A 24,584-nucleotide genomic window follows, 5' to 3' on the forward strand; every position below is an offset into this window, starting at 1 on the left:
ACACACCAAGCCAAAAAAGGCATTTTCAAAGCAGAAATTAACCTATTTACAGTCTGGTTCAAAAAACGTCTCCTGTCTGAGTCGCTAATTTTACTACCGGCACCCACTGTACGGGGGGTGAATTTTTTTCTAACTCAGCTGTTCAGAGGATATTAAGATTGCGAGCTCCCCTAAGAAGAGGCACAGCTGAGGGTCACGTGACCGACAGGCGCCCTTTAGCTGTAGGCGAAGCCCTTGCTGCTACCAATATGGCCACTATAGCCAATGTCCATGTTTTATACAGACTATGGAAGGACCTTGTCCAACTTTTGACTGGAAACCAGAGGTTTAAAAACATGTTACTTGTAAAATATACTTGTAAAAGCCTGCGTCGCAATCTGTGTTCAGTTGTTTAATCTGTTGTTTGTAGCGCATTGATGGGGAAGCGGAAAGAGCAGTGGAGCTGTCTGCAGTGGTGCCTTTCATTAACGCATGGGAACATGTACAAAGAGACAGACGTGAAACACTCTCACGACACAATCAGTCAATAACCCCATGATCTCACACTAATCACTGTCAAAACAATGCTATGCAATCATACAAAAATGATGTGGTTATGTGTTTATTTCTAAAGGCAGTACTTTAATTGGCAGAGAGGGCCAATGGAATGCACAGTCAGTAGGCCCTGAGCCTTTTAGATGCACATCTGGGCAAGTGAGCCAGTTAAAATGTGGAGCCCTGTTAAGCTGATGTAGCAGCTTTCATGTCTTATCACAGTCAGAACACTTTAAGCAGGTGCACTGCTGGTATAACTTTGTTTTTGTTCTGTGCAGGTTGTGCTGAAAATAATGTACCAGTATAATATCCACTTTTGGACAGAAACATGGTGTACCAGAGCATAACGGTTAAATGACCATTATGCTAATGGTGTTTGGATGTTGCGGTTAATCACAAAACCAGTTAATTGTTGCATCCCTATTTGCAATATCTTAATACCATATTGTAACATTACATATGTTCTTGCTTTCTAAAAGTAACCAGTTGATCAATCAATTATATATGTGTTTTTGATTAATGTAGCTTTGCTCCGGTAAAAGACTTAAGGATTAAAAAACAAATATGAGCAAAAATAAGTAGGAGGAAATTATATGAGTGCACCAGACACATTTTGTCTCCAAAAATTCTAGCAAACTGCATACACTACTACTGCTGTGCACTACTACTGAAACCAAGCAAGATCAGTCTTAAAACTGATCTTGGTGTCCCCTGGAGGGGAGCAATGTTATTCCATTCCAAAGTATCCCAATTAAAATCTGTGCAATGCAAAGTTTCACATTTTCATTTCTCATTTGTATTTCAGCAACTGTCAGTCAACAGAGAAAAGGTGTAACTACGATGTCAAGGGTAAGTTACATCATTTCATAACCAATTATTTTGTTTTATTCAATTGTCTTGGTAGGGGTGTCAACAAGACATCTACTTTAAAATAAATTCTGTTCATTTAAGAGAAAAAAAAGAATTTGTGTCCAAAAGAAAAAAAATTCATACATTTTCTTACAATAATGTTTATTACAGCTTGCTATTGCACGTTCAGAAGTCGCAAATATAATTATGGCGATGTAGTGTATGACACACATGATGGAGATGGCGCATGTATTACTGCTACATGTGGCGAAAATGGAAACATAACTATAGCGTTCGAGAAATGCCCTTCTACAACAAGCCCACCATCCAGCACAACCTTCAGTTTTTCAACAACAGGTGAGAAAAAAGTTTGTCAATCAGAAAAATTGAGTAAGAAGTACAATTTCTGTGAAACAATAGCTTGAATGCAATCTTATAGTGAGAGTCATATTGATTAAGCAGTTGTTCAACAATAAAACTCTAAAAATTCCTACACCACAGCATCTAAAATCCCAGGAACCACCTCCACAGAAGTGACACAACAGCCCACTACCATAATCGAAGCAATACCCAGCAGATTTGTGGAATCAATAACAACTACTTCAGCTGTCACAAAACAGCCTACCACTACCACGGCAACAACAATCCCAGGGACCACCTCCACAGTAGTCCCACCACAGCCTACCACTACCACAGCAACAACAATCCCAGGGACCACCTCCACAGTAGTCCCACCACAGCCTACCACTACCACAGCAACAACAATCCCAGGGACCACCTCCACAGAAATCCCACTACTGCCCTCAACAACACAAGCAGACTGCTATAGATGTGAATGGACAGAATGGATCAACAGCAATTACCCTGATGAGAACAGCGATGGAGACTCTGAACTCATTGAAAACATGAGAAAAACAACTCTTAGTTCATGCAGTGAAATACAAGACATCCACTGCCGAGCTGTACAACATAAAGATACCCCTTTAAGTAACCTTGGTCAAAAAGTGGTATGTAATAAAAGTCTTGGACTTTTGTGTAAAAAAAATGAACAGGTCCCTGTTCCAGTCTGTGAAGATTTTGAAATTCAAGTTAAGTGTTGCAGAAACACATGTGTGAATCTGACAACAATCCCAGGAACCACCTCCACAGTAGTCCCACCACAGCCTACCACTACCACGGCAACAACAATCTCAGGGACCACCTCCACAGAAGTGACACAACAGCCCACTACCATAAACGAAGCAATACCCAACAGATTTGTGGCATCAATAACAACTACTTCAGCTGTCACAAAACAGCCTACCACTACCACGGCAACAACAATCCCAGGGACCACCTCCACAGTAGTCCCACCACAGCCCACCACTACCACGGCAACAACAATCCCAGGGACCACCTCCACAGTAGTCCCACCACAGCCCACCACCACCACAGCAACAACAATCCCAGGGACAACCTCCACAGTAGTCCCACCACAGCCTACCACTACAACAGCAACAACAATCCAAGGGACCACCTCCACAGTAGTCCCACCACAGCCTACCACTACCACAGCAACAACAATCCCAGGGACCACCTCCACAGTTGTCCCACCACAGCCCACCACGACCATAGGAACAACAATCCCAGGAACCACCTCAACAATAGTCCCACCACAGCCCATCACCACCACAGCAACAACAATCCCAGGAACCACCTCCACAGTAGTCCCACCACAGCCTACCACTACCACAGCAACAACAATCCCAGGGACAACCTCCACAGTAGTCCCACCACAGCCTACCACTACCACAGCAACCACAATCCCAGGAACCACCTCCACAGTAGTCCCACCACAGCCTACCACTACCACAGCAACAACAATCCCAGGGACAACCTCCACAGTAGTCCCACCACAGCCTACCACTACCACAGCAACAACAATCCCAGGGACAACCTCCACAGTAGTCCCACCACAGCCTACCACTACCACGGCAACAACAATCTCAGGGACCACCTCCACAGAAGTGACACAACAGCCCACTACCATAAACGAAGCAATACCCAACAGATTTGTGGCATCAATAACAACTACTTCAGCTGTCACAAAACAGCCTACCACTACCACAGCAACCACAATCCCAGGGACCACCTCCACAGTAGTCCCACCACAGCCTACCACTACCACAGCAACAACAATCCCAGGGACCACCTCCACAGTAGTCCCACCACAGCCTACCACTACAACTGCAACAACAATCCCAGGGACAACCTCCACAGTAGTCCCACCACAGCCTACCACTACCACAGCAACCACAATCCCAGGGACAACCTCCACAGTAGTCCCACCACAGCCTACCACTACAACTGCAACAACAATCCCAGGGACCACCTCCACAGTAGTCCCACCACAGCCTACCACTACCACAGCAACAACAATCCCAGGGACAACCTCCACAGTAGTCCCACCACAGCCTACCACTACCACAGCAACCACAATCCCAGGGACCACCTCCACAGTAGTCCCACCACAGCCTACCACTACCACAGCAACAACAATCCCAGGGACCACCTCCACAGTAGTCCCACCACAGCCCACCACTCCCACAGCAACAACAATCCCAGGGACCACCTCCACAGTAGTCCCACCACAGCCTACCACTACCACAGCAACAACAATCCCAGGGACCACCTCTACAGTAGTCCCACCACAGCCTACCACTACCACAGCAACAACAATTCCAGGGACAACCTCCACAGTAGTCCCTCCACAGCCTACCACTACCACAGCAACCACAATCCCAGAAACCACCTCCACAGTAGTCCCACCACAGCCCACCACTCCCACAGCAACAACAATCCCAGGGACCACCTCTACAGTAGTCCCACCACAGCCCACCACTACCACAGCAACAACAATCCCAGGGACAACCTCCACAGTAGTCCCACCACAGCCTACCACTACCACAGCAACCACAATCCCAGGAACCACCTCCACAGTAGTCCCACCACAGCCTACCACTACCACAGCAACAACAATCCCAGGGACCACCTCCACAGTAGTCCCACCACAGCCTACCACTACCACAGCAACAACAATCCCAGGGACAACCTCCACAGTAGTCCCACCACAGCCTACCACTACAACTGCAACAACAATCCCAGGGACCACCTCCACAGTAGTCCCACCACAGCCTACCACTACCACAGCAACAACAATCCCAGGGACAACCTCCACAGTAGTCCCACCACAGCCTACCACTACCACGGCAACAACAATCTCAGGGACCACCTCCACAGAAGTGACACAACAGCCCACTACCATAAACGAAGCAATACCCAACAGATTTGTGGCATCAATAACAACTACTTCAGCTGTCACAAAACAGCCTACCACTACCACAGCAACCACAATCCCAGGGACCACCTCCACAGTAGTCCCACCACAGCCTACCACTACCACAGCAACAACAATCCCAGGGACCACCTCCACAGTAGTCCCACCACAGCCTACCACTACAACTGCAACAACAATCCCAGGGACAACCTCCACAGTAGTCCCACCACAGCCTACCACTACCACAGCAACCACAATCCCAGGGACAACCTCCACAGTAGTCCCACCACAGCCTACCACTACAACTGCAACAACAATCCCAGGGACCACCTCCACAGTAGTCCCACCACAGCCTACCACTACCACAGCAACAACAATCCCAGGGACAACCTCCACAGTAGTCCCACCACAGCCTACCACTACCACAGCAACCACAATCCCAGGGACCACCTCCACAGTAGTCCCACCACAGCCTACCACTACCACAGCAACAACAATCCCAGGGACCACCTCCACAGTAGTCCCACCACAGCCCACCACTCCCACAGCAACAACAATCCCAGGGACCACCTCCACAGTAGTCCCACCACAGCCTACCACTACCACAGCAACAACAATCCCAAGGACCACCTCCACAGTAGTCCCACCACAGCCTTCCACTACAACTGCAACAACAATCCCAGGGACCACCTCTACAGTAGTCCCACCACAGCCTACCACTACCACAGCAACAACAATTCCAGGGACAACCTCCACAGTAGTCCCTCCACAGCCTACCACTACCACAGCAACCACAATCCCAGAAACCACCTCCACAGTAGTCCCACCACAGCCCACCACTCCCACAGCAACAACAATCCCAGGGACCACCTCTACAGTAGTCCCACCACAGCCCACCACTACCACAGCAACAACAATCCCAGGGACAACCTCCACAGTAGTCCCACCACAGCCTACCACTACCACAGCAACCACAATCCCAGGAACCACCTCCACAGTAGTCCCACCACAGCCTACCACTACCACAGCAACAACAATCCCAGGGACCACCTCCACAGTAGTCCCACCACAGCCTACCACTACCACAGCAACAACAATCCCAGGGACAACCTCCACAGTAGTCCCACCACAGCCTACCACTACAACTGCAACAACAATCCCAGGGACCACCTCCACAGTAGTCCCACCACAGCCTACCACTACCACAGCAACAACAATCCCAGGGACAACCTCCACAGTAGTCCCACCACAGCCTACCACTACCACAGCAACCACAATCCCAGGGACAACCTCCACAGTAGTCCCACCACAGCCTACCACTACAACTGCAACAACAATCCCAGGGACCACCTCCACAGTAGTCCCACTACAGCCTACCACTACCACAGCAACAACAATCCCAGGGACAACCTCCACAGTAGTCCCACCACAGCCTACCACTACCACAGCAACCACAATCCCAGGGACCACCTCCACAGTAGTCCCACCACAGCCTACCACTACCACAGCAACAACAATCCCAGGGACAACCTCCACAGTAGTCCCACCACAGCCCACCACTCCCACAGCAACAACAATCCCAGGGACCACCTCCACAGTAGTCCCACCACAGCCTACCACTACCACAGCAACAACAATCCCAAGGACCACCTCCACAGTAGTCCCACCACAGCCTTCCACTACAACTGCAACAACAATCCCAGGGACCACCTCCACAGTAGTCCCACCACAGCCTACCACTACCACAGCAACAACAATTCCAGGGACAACCTCCACAGTAGTCCCACCACAGCCTACCACTACCACAGCAACCACAATCCCAGGAACCACCTCCACAGTAGTCCCACCACAGCCTACCACTACCACAGCAACAACAATCCCAGGGACCACCTCCACAGTAGTCCCACCACAGCCTACCACCACCACAGCAACAACAATCCCAGGGACAACCTCCACAGTAGTCCCACCACAGCCTACCACTACCACAGCAACCACAATTCCAGGGACAACCTCCACAGTAGTCCCACCACAGCCTACCACTACCACAGCAACAACAATCCCAGGGACAACCTCCACAGTAGTCCCACGACAGCCCACCACTCCCACAGCAACAACAATCCCAGGGACCACCTCCACAGTAGTCCCACCACAGCCCACCACTCCCACAGCAACAACAATCCCAGGGACCACCTCCACAGTAGTCCCACCACAGCCTACCACTACCACAGCAACAACAATCCCAAGGACCACCTCCACAGTAGTCCCACCACAGCCTTCCACTACAACTGCAACAACAATCCCAGGGACCACCTCTACAGTAGTCCCACCACAGCCTACCACTACCACAGCAACAACAATCCCAGGGACAACCTCCACAGTAGTCCCACCACAGCCTACCACTACCACAGCAACCACAATCCCAGGAACCACCTCCACAGTAGTCCCACCACAGCCTACCACTACCACAGCAACCACAATCCCAGGGACCACCTCCACAGTAGTCCCACCACAGCCCACCACTCCCACAGCAACAACAATCCCAGGGACCACCTCCACAGTAGTCCCACCACAGCCTACCACTACCACAGCAACAACAATCCCAAGGACCACCTCCACAGTAGTCCCACCACAGCCTTCCACTACAACTGCAACAACAATCCCAGGGACCACCTCTACAGAAGTCCCACCACAGCCTACCACTACCACAGCAACAACAATCCCAGGGACAACCTCCACAGTAGTCCCACCACAGCCTACCACTACCACAGCAACCACAATCCCAGGAACCACCTCCACAGTAGTCCCACCACAGCCTACCACTACCACAGCAACCACAATCCCAGGGACCACCTCCACAGTAGTCCCACCACAGCCTACCACTACCACAGCAACAACAATCCCAGGGACCACCTCCACAGTAGTCCCACCACAGCCTACCACTACCATAGCAACAACAATCCCAAAGACCACCTCTACAGTAGTCCCACCACAGCCTACCACTTCCACAGCAACAACAATCCCAGGGACCACCTCCACAGTAGTCCCACCACAACCTACCACTACCACGGCAACAACAATCCCAGGGACAACCTCCACAGTAGTCCCACCACAGCCCACCACTCCCACAGCAACAACAATCCCAGGGACCACCTCCACAGTAGTCCCACCACAGCCTACCACTACCATAGCAACAACAATCCCAAGGACCACCTCCACAGTAGTCCCACCACAGCCTACCACTACAACTGCAACAACAATCCCAGGGACCACCTCTACAGTAGTCCCACCACAGCCTACCACTACCACAGCAACAACAATCCCAGGGACAACCTCCACAGTAGTCCCACCACAGCCCACCACTACCACAGCAACCACAATCCCAGGAACCACCTCCACAGTAGTCCCACCACAGCCTACCACTACCACAGCAACAACAATCCCAGGGACCACCTCCACAGTAGTCCCACCACAACCTACCACTACTACAGCAACAACAATCCCAGGGACAACCTCCACAGTAGTCCCACCACAGCCTACCACTACCACAGCAACAACAATCCCAGGGACAACCTCCACAGTAGTCCCACCACAGCCTACCACTACAACTGCAACAACAATCCCAGGGACCACCTCCACAGTAGTCCCACCACAGCCTACCACTTCCATAGCAACAACAATCCCAGGGACAACCTCCACAGTAGTCCCACCACAGCCTACCACTGCCACGGCAACAACAATCCCAGGGACCACCTCCACAGTAGTCCCACCACAGCCTACCACTACCACAGCAACAACAATCCCAGGGACAACCTCCACAGTAGTCCCACCACAGCCTACCACTACCACAGCAACAACAATCCCAGGGACCACCTCCACAGTAGTCCCACCACAGCCTACCACTACCACAGCAACTACAATCCCAGGGACCACCTCCACAGTAGTCCCACCACAGCCTACCACTACCACAGCAACAACAATCCCAGGGACCACCTCCACAGTAGTCCCACCACAGCCTACCACTACCATAGCAACAACAATCCCAGGGACCACCTCCACAGTAGTCCCACCACAGCCCACCACTACCACGGCAACAACAATCCCAGGGACAACCTCCACAGTAGTCCCACCACAGCCTACCACTACCACAGCAACCACAATCCCAGGGACAACCTCCACAGTAGTCCCACCACAGCCTACCACTACAACTGCAACAACAATCCCAGGGACCACCTCCACAGTAGTCCCCGCACAGCCCACCACTACCACAGCAACAACAATCCCAGGGACCACCTCCACAGTAGTCCCACCACAGCCTACCACTACCACAGCAACAACAATCCCAGGGACCACCTCCACAGTAGTCCCACCACAGCCCACCACTCCCACAGCAACAACAATCCCAGGGACAACCTCCACAGTAGTCCCACCACAGCCCACCACTACCACAGCAACAACAATCCCAGGGACAACCTCCACAGTAGTCCCACCACAGCCTACCACTACCACAGCAACCACAATCCCAGGAACCACCTCCACAGTAGTCCCACCACAGCCTACCACTACCACAGCAACAACAATCCCAGGGACCACCTCCACAGTAGTCCCACCACAGCCTACCACTACCACAGCAACAACAATCCCAGGGACAACCTCCACAGTAGTCCCACCACAGCCTACCACTACCACAGCAACCACAATCCCAGGAACCACCTCCACAGTAGTCCCACCACAGCCTACCACTACCACAGCAACAACAATCCCAGGGACCACCTCCACAGTAGTCCCACCACAGCCTACCACTACCACAGCAACAACAATCCCAGGAACCACCTCCACAGTAGTCCCACCACAGCCTACCACTACCACAGCAACAACAATTCCAGGGACAACCTCCACAGTAGTCCCACCACAGCCTACCACTACCACAGCAACCACAATCCAAGGAACCACCTCCACAGTAGTCCCACCACAGCCTACCACTACCACAGCAACAACAATCCCAGGGACCACCTCCACAGTAGTCCCACCACAGCCTACCACTACCACAGCAACAACAATCCCAGGGACAACCTCCACAGTAGTCCCACCACAGCCTACCACTACCACAGCAACCACAATCCCAGGAACCACCTCCACAGTAGTCCCACCACAGCCTACCACTACCACAGCAACAACAATCCCAGGGACCACCTCCACAGTAGTCCCACCACAGCCTACCACTACCACAGCAACAACAATCCCAAGGACGACCTCCACAGTAGTCCCACCACAGCCTACCACTACAACTGCAACAACAATCCCAGGGACCACCTCCACAGTAGTCCCACAACAGCCTACCACTACCACAGCAACAACAATCCCAGGGACAACCTCCACAGTAGTCCCACCACAACCTACCACTACTACAGCAACAACAATCCCAGGGACAACCTCCACAGTAGTCCCACCACAGCCTACCACTACCACAGCAACAACAATCCCAGGGACAACCTCCACAGTAGTCCCACCACAGCCTACCACTACAACTGCAACAACAATCCCAGGGACCACCTCCACAGTAGTCCCACCACAGCCTACCACTTCCATAGCAACAACAATCCCAGGGACAACCTCCACAGTAGTCCCACCACAGCCTACCACTGCCACGGCAACAACAATCCCAGGGACCACCTCCACAGTAGTCCCACCACAGCCTACCACTACCACAGCAACAACAATCCCAGGGACAACCTCCACAGTAGTCCCACCACAGCCTACCACTACCACAGCAACAACAATCCCAGGGACCACCTCCACAGTAGTCCCACCACAGCCTACCACTACCACAGCAACAACAATCCCAGGGACCACCTCCACAGTAGTCCCACCACAGCCTACCACTACCACAGCAACAACAATCCAAGGGACCACCTCCACAGTAGTCCCACCACAGCCTACCACTACCACAGCAACCACAATCCCAGGGACCACCTCCACAGTAGTCCCACCACAGCCCACCACTACCACGGCAACAACAATCCCAGGGACCACCTCCACAGTAGTCCCACCACAGCCCACCACCACCACAGCAACAACAATCCCAGGGACAACCTCCACAGTAGTCCCACCACAGCCTACCACTACAACTGCAACAACAATCCCAGGGACCACCTCCACAGTAGTCCCACCACAGCCCACCACTACCACAGCAACAACAATCCCAGGGACCACCTCCACAGTAGTCCCACCACAGCCTACCACTACCACAGCAACAACAATCCCAGGGACCACCTCCACAGTAGTCCCACCACAGCCCACCACTCCCACAGCAACAACAATCCCAGGGACCACCTCTACAGTAGTCCCACCACAGCCTACCACCACCACAGCAACAACAATCCCAGGGACAACCTCCACAGTAGTCCCACCACAGCCTACCACTACCACAGCAACCACAATCCCAGGAACCACCTCCACAGTAGTCCCACCACAGCCTACCACTACCACAGCAACAACAATCCCAGGGACCACCTCCACAGTAGTCCCACCACAGCCTACCACTACCACAGCAACAACAATCCCAGGGACCACCTCCACAGTAGTCCCACCACAGCCTACCACTACCACAGCAACAACAATCCCAGGGACCACCTCCACAGTAGTCCCACCACAGCCCACCACTCCCACAGCAACAACAATCCCAGGGACCACCTCTACAGTAGTCCCACCACAGCCTACCACTACCACAGCAACAACAATCCCAGGGACAACCTCCACAGTAGTCCCACCACAGCCTACCACTACCACAGCAACCACAATCCCAGGAACCACCTCCACAGTAGTCCCACCACAGCCTACCACTACCACAGCAACAACAATCCCAGGGACCACCTCCACAGTAGTCCCACCACAGCCCACCACTCCCACAGCAACAACAATCCCAGGGACCACCTCTACAGTAGTCCCACCACAGCCTACCACTACCACAGCAACAACAATCCCAGGGACAACCTCCACAGTAGTCCCACCACAGCCTACCACTACCACAGCAACCACAATCCCAGGAACCACCTCCACAGTAGTCCCACCACAGCCTACCACTACCACAGCAACAACAATCCCAGGGACAACCTCCACAGTAGTCCCACCACAGCCTACCACTACCACAGCAACAACAATCCCAGGGACAACCTCCACAGTAGTCCCACCACAGCCTACCACTACCACAGCAACCACAATCCCAGGAACCACCTCCACAGTAGTCCCACCACAGCCTACCACTACCACAGCAACAACAATCCCAGGGACCACCTCCACAGTAGTCCCACCACAGCCTACCACTACAACTGCAACAACAATCCCAGGGACAACCTCCACAGTAGTCCCACCACAGCCTACCACTACCACAGCAACAACAATCCCAGGGACAACCTCCACAGTAGTCCCACCACAGCCTACCACTACAACTGCAACAACAATCCCAGGGACCACCTCCACAGTAGTCCCACCACAGCCTACCACTACAACTGCAACAACAATCCCAGGGACCACCTCCACAGTAGTCCCACCACAGCCTACCACTACCACAGCAACAACAATCCCAGGGACAACCTCCACATTAGTCCCACCACAGCCTACCACTACCACAGCAACCACAATCCCAGGGACTACCTCCACAGTAGTCCCACCACAGCCTACCACTACCACAGCAACAACAATCCCAGGGACAACCTCCACAGTAGTCCCACCACAGCCCACCACTCCCACAGCAACAACAATCCCAGGGACCACCTCCACAGTAGTCCCACCACAGCCTACCACTACCACAGCAACCACAATCCCAGGGACAACCTCCACAGTAGTCCCACCACAGCCTACCACTACCACAGCAACAACAATCCCAGGGACAACCTCCACAGTAGTCCCACCACAGCCTACCACTACCACAGCAACCACAATCCCAGGGACCACCTCCACAGTAGTCCCACCACAGCCTACCACTACCACAGCAACAACAATCCCAGGGACAACCTCCACAGTAGTCCCACCACAGCCCACCACTCCCACAGCAACAACAATCCCAGGGACCACCTCCACAGTAGTCCCACCACAGCCTACCACTACCACAGCAACCACAATCCCAGGGACAACCTCCACAGTAGTCCCACCACAGCCTACCACTACCACAGCAACAACAATCCCAGGGACAACCTCCACAGTAGTCCCACCACAGCCTACCACTACCACAGCAACCACAATCCCAGGAACCACCTCCACAGTAGTCCCACCACAGCCTACCACTACCACAGCAACAACAATCCCAGGGACAACCTCCACAGTAGTCCCACCACAGCCCACCACTCCCACAGCAACAACAATCCCAGGGACCACCTCCACAGTAGTCCCACCACAGCCCACCACTCCCACAGCAACAACAATCCCAGGGACCACCTCCACAGTAGTCCCACCACAGCCTACCACTACCACAGCAACAACAATCCCAAGGACCACCTCCACAGTAGTCCCACCACAGCCTTCCACTACAACTGCAACAACAATCCCAGGGACCACCTCTACAGTAGTCCCACCACAGCCTACCACTACCACAGCAACAACAATTCCAGGGACAACCTCCACAGTAGTCCCACCACAGCCTACCACTACCACAGCAACCACAATCCCAGGGACCACCTCCACAGTAGTCCCACCACAGCCTACCACTACCACAGCAATAACAATCCCAGGGACAACCTCGACAGTAGTCCCACCACAGCCTACCACTACCACAGCAACCACAATCCCAGGAACCACCTCCACAGTAGTCCCACCACAGCCTACCACTACCACAGCAACAACAATCCCAGGGACCACCTCGACAGTAGTCCCACCACAGCCTACCACTACAACTGCAACAACAATCCCAGGGACCACCTCCACAGTAGTCCCACCACAGCCTACCACTACCACAGCAACAACAATCCCAGGGACCACCTCCACAGTAGTCCCACCACAGCCTACCACTCCCACAGCAACAACAATCCCAGGGACCACCTCCACAGTAGTCCCACCACAGCCCACCACTACCACGGCAACAACAATCCCAGGGACCACCTCCACAGTAGTCCCACCACAACCCACCACTACCACAGCAACAACAATCCCAGGGACAACCTCCACAGTAGTCCCACCACAGCCTACCACTACAACTGCAACAACAATCCCAGGGACCACCTCCACAGTAGTCCCACCACAGCCTACCACTACCACAGCAACAACAATCCCAGGGACAACCTTCACAGTAGTCCCACCACAGCCTACCACTTCAACTGCAACAACAATCCCAGGGACCACCTCCACAGTAGTCCCACCACAGCCTACCACTACCACAGCAACAACAATCCCAGGGACCACCTCCACAGTAGTCCCACCACAGCCTACCACTACCACAGCAACAACAATCCCAGGGACAACCTCCACAGTAGTCCCACCACAGCCCACCACTACCACGGCAACAACAATCCCAGGGACAACCTCCACAGTAGTCCCACCACAGCCTACCACTACAACTGCAACAACAATCCCAGGGACCACCTCGACAGTAGTCCCACCACAGCCTACCACAACCACAGCAACAACAATCCCAGGGACAACCTCCACAGTAGTCCCACCACAGCCTACCACTATCACAGCAACAACAATCCCAGGGACCACCTCCATTGAAGTGACACAACAGCCCACTACCATAACCGAAGCAATACCCAACAGATTTGTGGCGTCAATAACAACTACTTCAGTATTCACAAAACAGCCTACCACTACCAAAGCAACAACAATCCCAGGGACCACCTCCACAGTAGTCCCACCACAGCCTACTACTCCCACAGCAACAACAATCCCAGGGACCACCTCTACGATAGTCCCACCACAGCCCACCACTACCACAGCAACAACAATACCAGGGACAACCTCCACAGTAGTCCCACCACAGCCCACTCCTACCACAGCAACAACAATCCCAGGGACCACCTCCACAGTAGTCCCACCACAGCCTACCACTACCACAGCAACAACAATCCCAGGGACCACCTCCAAAGCAGCAACAACAATCTGTTCCTGCAAGTTTGAAGGCAAAATTTTCTCACCTGGTAAGCATCTTTCTTTGGTTAATATTGCCCAACCTAAATTTGCTGTGAGGAATTTTTTAGTGAATTTGAAAAAGTCTTCCTTCCAGGTGCATTCCCTTTTCTAATCCACACTTGAAAATGACATTATCAGTGCCAATTTAGGTTGTTCCTGAATGGTACCTCTTCGCTTTCTAATCAGGTTGAGCAAGACTGGATTGGTTGTTGGTATGTCCAAGTCTGTATGTCAATACCACACAGGCTGTCAAAGTTTAGTAGTAAGAAGACAGATCTATGTTTTACCACTGCTTAAAACTATTTCTTGTGCTCATTTTTTAGTAATTATGGACACAGGAGACTAACTGTCAGACAGAAAAAAGAAGAGCCAAAGAAGGCAAACTTGGAGAGTGAACGATCACAAGCTCAAGGCTTGAACACGGGTCAAACTTTTATTCATGTATACATTCCAACCCACATGCCTTTCCTTTATTATACTGCAGTGGTCTTCTTAAACTTGTGTCTATCTACAAAAGAAAGAGTGAAGTTATATTTGCTCTGCTTGGTAGATGAGCACTTGCAGGACATAACTAGGGTCCACTAGCATTACACAATATGGACATATGTTAGAGCTGTGGTTCTCAATTTTTTCTCAGTGATGTACCCCCTGTTAGATGTTTCTTCTACCAAGTACCCCCTCACAAGTGCAAAGTAGCTTTAGTTGAAAACAAAAAAGTAAAAAAAAAGACATAAAACACAGCACTGTACTATTAGTGCCTATTGGACATAATTTTCAGTTTATTAACTTTAATAAATTTTATGAACTTATACTTAAATTGGATTCAAATACTGATTGAATATATTGTGTTAAAGGAATTTCGCTTGGTTCATTTTTCCCCCCTTTTTTTAATGTACATTTTTGAATCTTGCACAGCCCCTGGAGAGCCCTCACGTACCCCTGTTTAAGAATTACTGTGTTAGAGCACTTGGTTGCCAGTTGTGTTAAATATTGACAGCTACAAATTAATCGCACAAACTAACAAAGTTTGCTTGTTGTCACATTATCCTACGGATACATCGGCACACTGGGGAGCAGTGTCAGTAGCAGTACATATAGCCTGCTACTGAACTACAGGACAAACTTACTACATTTGCTTGTTATTACACATAAAAAACAGCGCTACTTAGCTACTGATAAATACCTTATCCCTGCATATTGTATTCGGTAAAAGCTGTCTTGAACAATGAAAATTTGTTCTAATCCAATCTCTCAAAATGAACATCAAAGTCACGTCTTCACAACAGTGTGGGTGGGCCAAAAAGTTGCACTGCAGTCTGATTAAAACGAATCCTCCTCACAGCAAGTTTAACATAGATAACTTAGAAATATGCACTTAACAAAAAACTTCTGTGATCTGTTTTTTTATGTTAGTTGCATTAATTTTAAACTGTAGCCTGATGGTAACTCATTTTGCCACAGAACCTGTTACTCTGATTTTACTGTCCTGTTGTTTTCCTGTTATTTTCTTTTTTACGAAGGAACCTACATGTACAATGTAACTGATGGACAAGGTTCGTGCTTCACTTCATATTGCAATTTGTCATGCATTGCTGTAAAGCATGTGGTACCATGCCACTCTACTACTCCTTCACCTACTAACACCACCGAAAGCCCCCGTACTACAACACAGACTACCTCAACATCTGCTGTTCCATGTGGTAAGTGTTCTAAAGAAGCAAACCTACACCTACTAAAATACTGATTTAGGAAACATTTTTTACCTTTTTTGTCTTGAAAATACAGTTTCACCAGTTTGTTGCTAGGCAAATGAAGCTTTTTAAAATGAAAAGCCAAAATACACCAAATGCATTCTCTGATCATCCAGTATAGAGATTGGCTTGAGATCTGATAGACTTCTAACCAAATTAATGTTTCAACTCGCACCAGCTCTGCTCCTTTGCAGTCTGGCTGCATCTCAACCCTGGCAAGCCCCCAATTTTTGCAGAATGCTTCAGTAGTGACATGCCGATGTGCACAAACCAGGTCGAGCAGGACAGTAGGTCATGCACAGAAAATGCATAAAATCGCCCAGTGACTTCCAAAATAAAACAAAACATTTCAAAACCAGAGCATATTTAACTTGACTGCAACAAAAAAACAACACTGGGCCTCATTCACAAACAGTGTGTATGCACAAATTTGCGCTTAAATTGTGTGTGTGAACGTATTTTATTACTTGATTTTGTTCTTACTCTGCAAACATATTTAGAGCCTCCTCAGACTTTGTGCACACAAAAATGATGACCACCAACTCTCTCTAAAAATGTGAACACATACTCTTTTAACCAAATGCATGATATATATCTAATCTTTCAGTGAAAGAAAAAACTAATAGAATTCAATAATTAAAACTATGAACTGACAAAATGTATTTTGATTATGCAAATATTATTGAATCTTAAATTAAATACTTAGTTTTACAATTGTGAATATCTCAATGAACATTTTAAAATGTCACAGTTTTGATGTAAATCAAATCATTGGGTTACATAAATGCAGCGTCCCTAATCCACTTTTCAAAATACAAACCGAATGAAGACATGAAATATCTTGTTTCATCTTATGACTTTAAACATTTTCTGAGCAGATGATGCACACACAGCTTCACTGTTAACTCATACTTATTTATTTGTTTGCAAAAAATATAGAGCAACTGTTGTACTGTGAAAGTGTCCTGCCACGGCAGTTCTTTGCATCATGTTAAGTTTTCTTACTTCAGTTGTTAAAGTGATTGCTGGTCTTGATTTGCAAGCAGTGCATAAAGCTTTGGCTTCAAGTATCTGGTTCATCCAATAGGGGAGTAGTACTATTGAGGAAGTACCTGAGCTCACCTTTGATAGATCCGCATGGCTCACATGAAGCTACTTTATAATATTTTGTAACCACTTTATAGTATCTATATATCAAAGCATTTCAGGTTTTTAAGCCCAACATGAATTAGAAGAGGTTGATCATTGGTGTAGGAAGCACGGCATGTCCTCCCTCTCATAACACCAGTTATCTGGTAGTCTTGCCATGCGCTTGACAGAACATGCAGCTGGTGTTCAGCTGACCTGCAATAAATCAATAAATAAACCAAACAAGTACATGTTACTTATAAAGTGCCATTCACAGACAGTGGTGACAAACTACTCCACATTGAACAACAGAAAATCACAAAGAACAAGGTGGGCCTCCAAAATAAGCAGACAGCCAAATCAGCTTAATAAACACTTGAGGTGAGGTGCGCCGGCCCTGTGTGCCTTCGCCGTGCACACAGGGCGTGACCGGCACACTTTGCAAGTTTCCTGCAGTGCCAAGAGAGACGCAGTCAAGGCGCAGTCAAGGCGCAGAGGAGCGCAATGGAGCGCAGAGGAGCGCGTCCACGCCTCCCTCCATGCAAATGGCAGAGAGGGAGGAGAAAAACCATGAGTGGGTTTAACACAGCCGAGCGCTGTTTTCACCAATCAAATGAGTGCCTCTCCTCGCCTTTAAATGCTCTGCGGCCGAGGCGCAGCGTCTGATTGGTCTGAGTGATCCTGAGCATCGTGGAAACAGTGCTGGTGGCGGAGACGGTCAGAGCTGCTGTCCCTGCACCAGGAGAATGGATAGCAGGGCGCATCGGAGGACACGAAGCGCGTCACCGTGTGGGCCAGCTCCCGGGACAGATTTAATCTGTTCCTTTGTCTTTATTCGGAGTAAAAAATTAAGAGGCAGTTACACAGCTGGCTTATCCATTCAGAATACTTTTGATCCACCTGCACTCCTGGTTTGTCATCGCCAAATAGCAGAGCCTTTGGTGATATACTGTATACTCTCCCAGTGTCTCCGCCTCATCCTCCTTACAATAATGTACTCCATCTTTTTAGATCACGTTAAAAATAAAGACTAAAACAGAGAAATATGGGAAATCACGGGTAAATCCTGAGTGACACATTTATTTTGTCTCTTTTTTCTTCGTCTTTTCTCTCCCTCTTTTCTTTGAATTAAATGAAATGAGAAAACCAGATATATACTCAGTATCAGATGTTAAGGCTGTTTATTGTTTTATTGTAAGATGTGCATCAAACTTCCATCTGCCGTCAGGTTAACTTTCCATTATGACAAACAGCTTTAATCTGACATCAGATGTGACGGGACAATTAATATAGATACAAATGTATATACTGGTTCAGACAGTTACATTAAATAGTGATTACTGTGATTGTTTATTGCATTAAAATGTGCCTGACACTCTGGAAACCTGCCTCTGAGGCTTTGATGACATGTGCGCCTGTCATCAAATTACAGCTGCGCAGGGTGCGCTCCGCCTTGCACCGAGGATAGACCTGGTTGGAGCTAGCGAGCTTTCAGCGCACGTTTTTGGCACAAAATTGTCACTGCGCCAACATGAATCTGCTGACACCTCCCCCTGGTGCGCCGTCAACTCCCCCTGGCGCACAGTCACACCCATCTCTGCGTAGACGGTCTACCAAATTGTCAAATTGGCAGTGCATGGTGGTGCGCCGCACGAAATTAGCACTACTTAGGCTGCGCCAGGCTTGTGCCCCCTGCGCTGCGCCACGAAATTAGAGCCCTCTAGCACAAACCTATCCATACAACATGTTACAGTTTTTGATTTTAAAAAAATGGTTTAGGACTTTACAGCTGCAACAGACCTTGTTTGCTCTTAAGCTCATTTTCTCCTTCTCAACTTAACTTATTTTTCAGGAACTCATCTTATGGGTGAAAATGCTGAGTCAGACATTTTCCGCGAATCAATTGCCATGTTATTTTTCACCCAACTAAAAAACTTCTTTCTTTCAAATCAACAGAATGTAAAAAAAACCTTTGTCCACCACCACCATCAAGGTGCCCACTGGGATTCCAGTTCCAAGTGCAAATTACAAACACAAGTTGCTGCCCCTCTTACATGTGTGGTAAGCATTACTCGCAAGTTTCATTCACTGTAAATGTATTTGTACTTTTATTGACCCTTGGACGCAATCTTTTTTTGAATTTTCAGTCCCCAAACATGTCTGCGTCTTCAGTAATACTGAGTACAAGGTAAGGGCTGATGCGGTATGCTAGACACATTTTGCATGTGTGACACAGACAGGGCTGCTTCTAAATGTATAGTTTAAACTCTGTGATCTGGAGAAAAGCCAGTGTGTATGTAGTTAACTTTGTCTCACTTTTCTCTGTTCCTTTTTCTTCTTCTTAGCCTGGTACGACTTTCTCCAAAGGTCCATGTGAAACATGCATCTGTACAAACAGAGAGGACCCCAACACCAAACTGAATGAATTCGAGTGTGCCACGATGTCTTGTTTATCCAAGTGTCCAGAGGTACGTTTGCATAAATTATAAAGAACTGAGTAAATCTGAATTATTTATTGGAGTTAATTATCAGCAGACCTTGATAATTTTACTGCTGATCTGTTATACAGTAGCAGGAACATGAAATCAGTCAACCTGTTGTCTATGAGGGCCATCCTCACTGAAAATCAATACTATTGACTATTCAACTATTAAATCTCTCAACAAGAACTTTCGCTAAAAAAAAAAAAAGAAAAACAAAAAACCTCACCCCAAGTTGTCTGGCTTTAGAAATCTTAGACAAATATCAAACTTTTTAACTCTTTGTATGTTGAAAATTTTAAATCAGGGGCATGGGTGCACAGTTAGGTCCCTTTCCTTCATGTCACTTTCTACCCTTACCTTGTTTCCTGCTCTATCCACTGTCCTGTCCTCTCTAAATACACAGACATAAAGCTGGAAGGGTGAGTGGGGACAGACTTTATTCAGGGTGGAAGTATCCTGTTATCAAAATAATCTTCATAATGATCTTTTCATTCTGTTTTCCAGGGATATGAATTTGAAACCATACCAGGGCAATGTTGTCAATTGTGTAAAAAGACCAAATGTGTGTTGAAGATCCCTGGCTTGCCTTCTCCAAAATACCTTGAGGTAACAAAGTGCTTTATAAACATCTTCATGATAACCATCTGTTATCTTATGTTAATTTTGAAATTGGTGAGAAATGTTTGTGTTTACATGTTAAACTACTTCTCTCTTTTTTAAACAGCCTTCTGAATCTTGGTCACCAGAAAATGACAAGTGCACAAAGTATGAGTGCAAAAAGGAGAAGGATGAGTTTGTGCACACTGTAACACAAATCTCATGCCCACCATTTGATCCAGACAACTGTGTACCTGTAAGTAAAATCCAGGAATAAAATGATCACTACTTTTAGGAGTTCAGAGATTGTAAATGATTTTGAGCTAATGCTGAGTTTTCTCACTGTCTGCTTTGCATCCAAATTTTCTCAAACTGTTTGAAGCTTCAAAATGTGCACCTGTTACAAATGAATGAACAGAATGAAAAAAAATTAGCAAACTCTGTTGGTTAAAAGTATAAAAATGTGTATTTTTGAATGTATTAGTGAGGAAGAGTTTCATGTTTTACAAATGATGTGTGAGATTAGATCTGTCTGCTTATTTACTTCTATTGTTGATTTTCACAGGGCTCTGAACAAACTGACTCAAATGGTTGTTGCAGAACCTGTAAGTATGAATTGTTATCATACGTTTCTTGCCATAACATGTTGTTAAAAAGCAACACATTTTATCATTGGAGCTTGGGCATAGTTATAAAGAAACAATAGAAACTGTAAAGAATTTTCAGCCATGATTAGTGTGTAAAAATTTTGTAATTTGAGTCCAGCCGATTTCATTACATGGATTAGAGCCAGACCGATATGGGATTTTTGGGGCTGATGCCAATACTGGGGGGAAAAAAAAGCCGATATCCAATATATCGGCCGATATCCAATATATCGACCGATATCTGATATATTGGCTGAAACATGTATGAAAATCATTGATATACACAGATTATATACTGTATATGAACACAAATTATTAAAATACCCATATGATTCAAGACAGAGACAGAACACTATTAAAATAAAACAAGGAACTTTAATTATAAAACTGTCAACAGAACTGTAGTGTAAACCGATGATAAATAAGAACAAGCTGTAAACACAAGTATAAATAAAGATGTTAAACTGTTAACACCTTAAATAAATAAGTCAAACTTTAAACACAGTAAGTAGAAAAAAAGTCAAACTGTAAACACACAATGAGCAACTTACACAATGTTAAAATGCCGTAGTGTAACATTAGATAATGGTGTTTGTGTGAATTAACAGTAGCATTTATCTCTGTTTATCTCACAAAAAAGCAACTTTCTAGACATTAAAACGTCATTCTATAGTCTAACATTAGATTATGGTGGACGGAAGAAACAGGCACTCGGGCAGCATGCAGCCTAACACACAGACACACAAGAGCAGGAGTGACAGAATCTATGTGGAGCAAAAATTCTTATAATCAGCTACATTTTGGCCGATGTTGATTAATCAGTGACAGGCATAATAGGTCCGATTAATCGGTCGGGCTCTAATATTGATCCAGGGACATATTCCTTCTTCCATCAGGCCTTACAAAAAATGGCAACACTTTAAACAAGGGGGGCAGATTCAGACATTTGAGGAGCTAAAACAAGCGAACATTTGGCTTTTTTTGAGATATCAAATAAACACAAAGCATTTGTGCTGTAAAGAAAAGAATAAGCTCTCAGTGAAGGAACCTATTACACTTTCATTTTTATATTCACACTTTGTCAACGTGAGACCTAATCATCCCTATGGCCCAAGGAGTTTATCACAAGCCTTTTTTTTTCAAGTGGGCTCCTCTCTCACTGGGGTTTCATCAGTTTCATAGGGCCACCATGCGAGCTCTCACCTCCCACAATATTCCCATCTCGGCATGCAGAAATTATATATGTTTAACAAACCTGTCAGTTTTTAAAATGATAATCCAAACAGATTTCATCTTTAACAACTCAAAGGTCAAGATATCACATTCTACACACTAAATGGATCGCATTTATCGTATTTCATCAGGTACCCCTCGTGCAGGCTGTCTAAAGCAGACAAACAGCACCTACCTTCAGATTGACGGCTGCACAACGGTTGATCCAGTGGAACTCACATTTTGCTCTGGATCCTGTGGACCATCATCTTCAATGTGAGTACCCAAAAGACAAACAGCAGAAACTATCTCATTTAAAGCAGCATTTAAGATTAACCTTTTATCACCTTGTACAGCTCGTGATTCAGTCTGAATCTGTCTCTCATTACAGATACTCTGCAGAGACTAACAGCATAATGCATACATGCTCCTGCTGTCATGAACTGTCTACCAGCCAGAAAGAAGTGGATGTTACCTGTCCTGGTGGCGACACCAAAAAAGCCACCTACATTTCAGTTGATGAGTGTGGTTGCAAGGCTGATAAATGTTAATGAACGTCGTAAAAACAATGAGGGGTAATGTAAACGTAACTACATTATCTGGTGAACTTTCATGGAGAATCTGACCAATAATCTTCACAAATGTTTCTTCTTCAAAATTAGTAAGAGAAGCACAAGACATCTCTGGGGCGTTCTGCTCTCAAATTTCCAACACCTTAATGTTGTTTGTTTGCACCCTGACAACACTTGTCATCACTTTCTCATTTACTGTCAGTGGAGCTGGTAGATATATGTCCCCTGATGACAGCTCATATTTCTGTCATACTTTCTCTTATAAGTTCTAAAGAGTTGACCTTGTAACTGTACTTATGGTGGGGGGTTCTTTAATGGATGTTTCTTTCAGTTTACTTAAAAGGACTCTGATCTCTAAAACTTCTGCATTTCTGAGCATTGAAAAATGTCATTAAACTGAAAAGTTTTGTGATACTCATTCTTCCTTGTCTTATTTACCTTTGGTAATTTCATGCACATATGTTGGTCTCTTCATTTAAGTGAAATAACTTTACTTGTTCAAGCAAAGCACAACCACTTAAAATTATTTTTTTTACATTATGTATACCATTTAAGAAATTATTTTCTTTAAGTTACAAACTCAGTCACCTTATGACTGCAACTATTGCCCTACACTAAAAATCTAAAAATCTACTTTCTAATGAAATAGATTTAAAAAATCAAGCATAATCTGTTATTTTGGAGCATCAAACAAACAAAACTCTCTATTAAATATTCAAAGATCTATCTTGCTTGCTAAAGCTGCATAGTGAAAAACATGATACATCGATGACATGTTTTGTTTAGTTCTTGTTGCAGCTGTCTTTTGGAGATTTATCTCTATCAATAAACACAGTTTAATTCAGAAGTACTAGTACAAATGGCATAAGGCAAAAACACAAAAGAACAGACTAAAACGAACAAAAAAACTTCATTTTGAAAATACGTACTTCAAAAGAGCAAGGCTAATTGTTGCTTATCACCTCACATTTTTAGGAAATTTCTTTTAAGTTCTTTACTGTACCTACAAAGATGGCATAAAAAATCTCTTATTTCCTTTTTTGGAAGAAATATAACAGTCCATTTAAAACTGGTTGATTTGGTTGGCTGGAAACCAGTTGAAAGAAATAAGACACCATTTGGTCATGTGCATACATCAGTGGGTGGGATTATTCTTTACATGTTTCCAAATAAGTTCAAAACGGGGCCTGCATGCTTCCCACTAACTATTGACTGCTAAATATTCATAAATTCTAGTTGTAAACTTTTTCTGTGCTGCGGTCAATGCAGTTCTCTTATTTTCATGAAAGTGTTTTCTAAAAAATGTGTTGTAGTAGCATGGTGGGTGCCCTCTTTAGCCCTCCTTTTCGGTCGAACGATAGCGCCCACTTGGACTTTAT

At 47.0% G+C, this 24,584-nt stretch overlaps 1 protein-coding gene across 1 annotated transcript in view; it reads left to right on the forward strand.

The window, feature by feature from the left end:
• Positions 1 to 23,184, forward strand: part of LOC141796253 (mucin-2-like) — a 35,784-nt gene extending 12,600 nt beyond the window's left edge. The window contains exons 26-37 of the mRNA XM_074677250.1: positions 1,340 to 1,383; positions 1,603 to 1,740; positions 2,203 to 2,493; positions 14,773 to 14,823; positions 16,336 to 16,515; positions 19,842 to 19,882; positions 20,040 to 20,162; positions 20,682 to 20,783; positions 20,902 to 21,030; positions 21,340 to 21,379; positions 22,786 to 22,909; positions 23,025 to 23,184. Coding sequence (XP_074533351.1) covers positions 1,340 to 1,383; positions 1,603 to 1,740; positions 2,203 to 2,493; positions 14,773 to 14,823; positions 16,336 to 16,515; positions 19,842 to 19,882; positions 20,040 to 20,162; positions 20,682 to 20,783; positions 20,902 to 21,030; positions 21,340 to 21,379; positions 22,786 to 22,909; positions 23,025 to 23,184 — 1,423 coding nt within the window. The remainder of the gene's footprint in view (positions 1 to 1,339; positions 1,384 to 1,602; positions 1,741 to 2,202; positions 2,494 to 14,772; positions 14,824 to 16,335; positions 16,516 to 19,841; positions 19,883 to 20,039; positions 20,163 to 20,681; positions 20,784 to 20,901; positions 21,031 to 21,339; positions 21,380 to 22,785; positions 22,910 to 23,024) is intronic.
• The last annotated feature ends 1,400 nt before the right edge of the window (positions 23,185 to 24,584 follow it).

This window comes from Halichoeres trimaculatus, unplaced genomic scaffold (assembly GCF_033239565.1).
Source record: "Halichoeres trimaculatus isolate MK-OKI-2021-1 unplaced genomic scaffold, fHalTri1.1 fHalTri1_scaffold_10, whole genome shotgun sequence".
Lineage (NCBI taxonomy): Eukaryota > Metazoa > Chordata > Actinopteri > Labriformes > Labridae > Halichoeres > Halichoeres trimaculatus.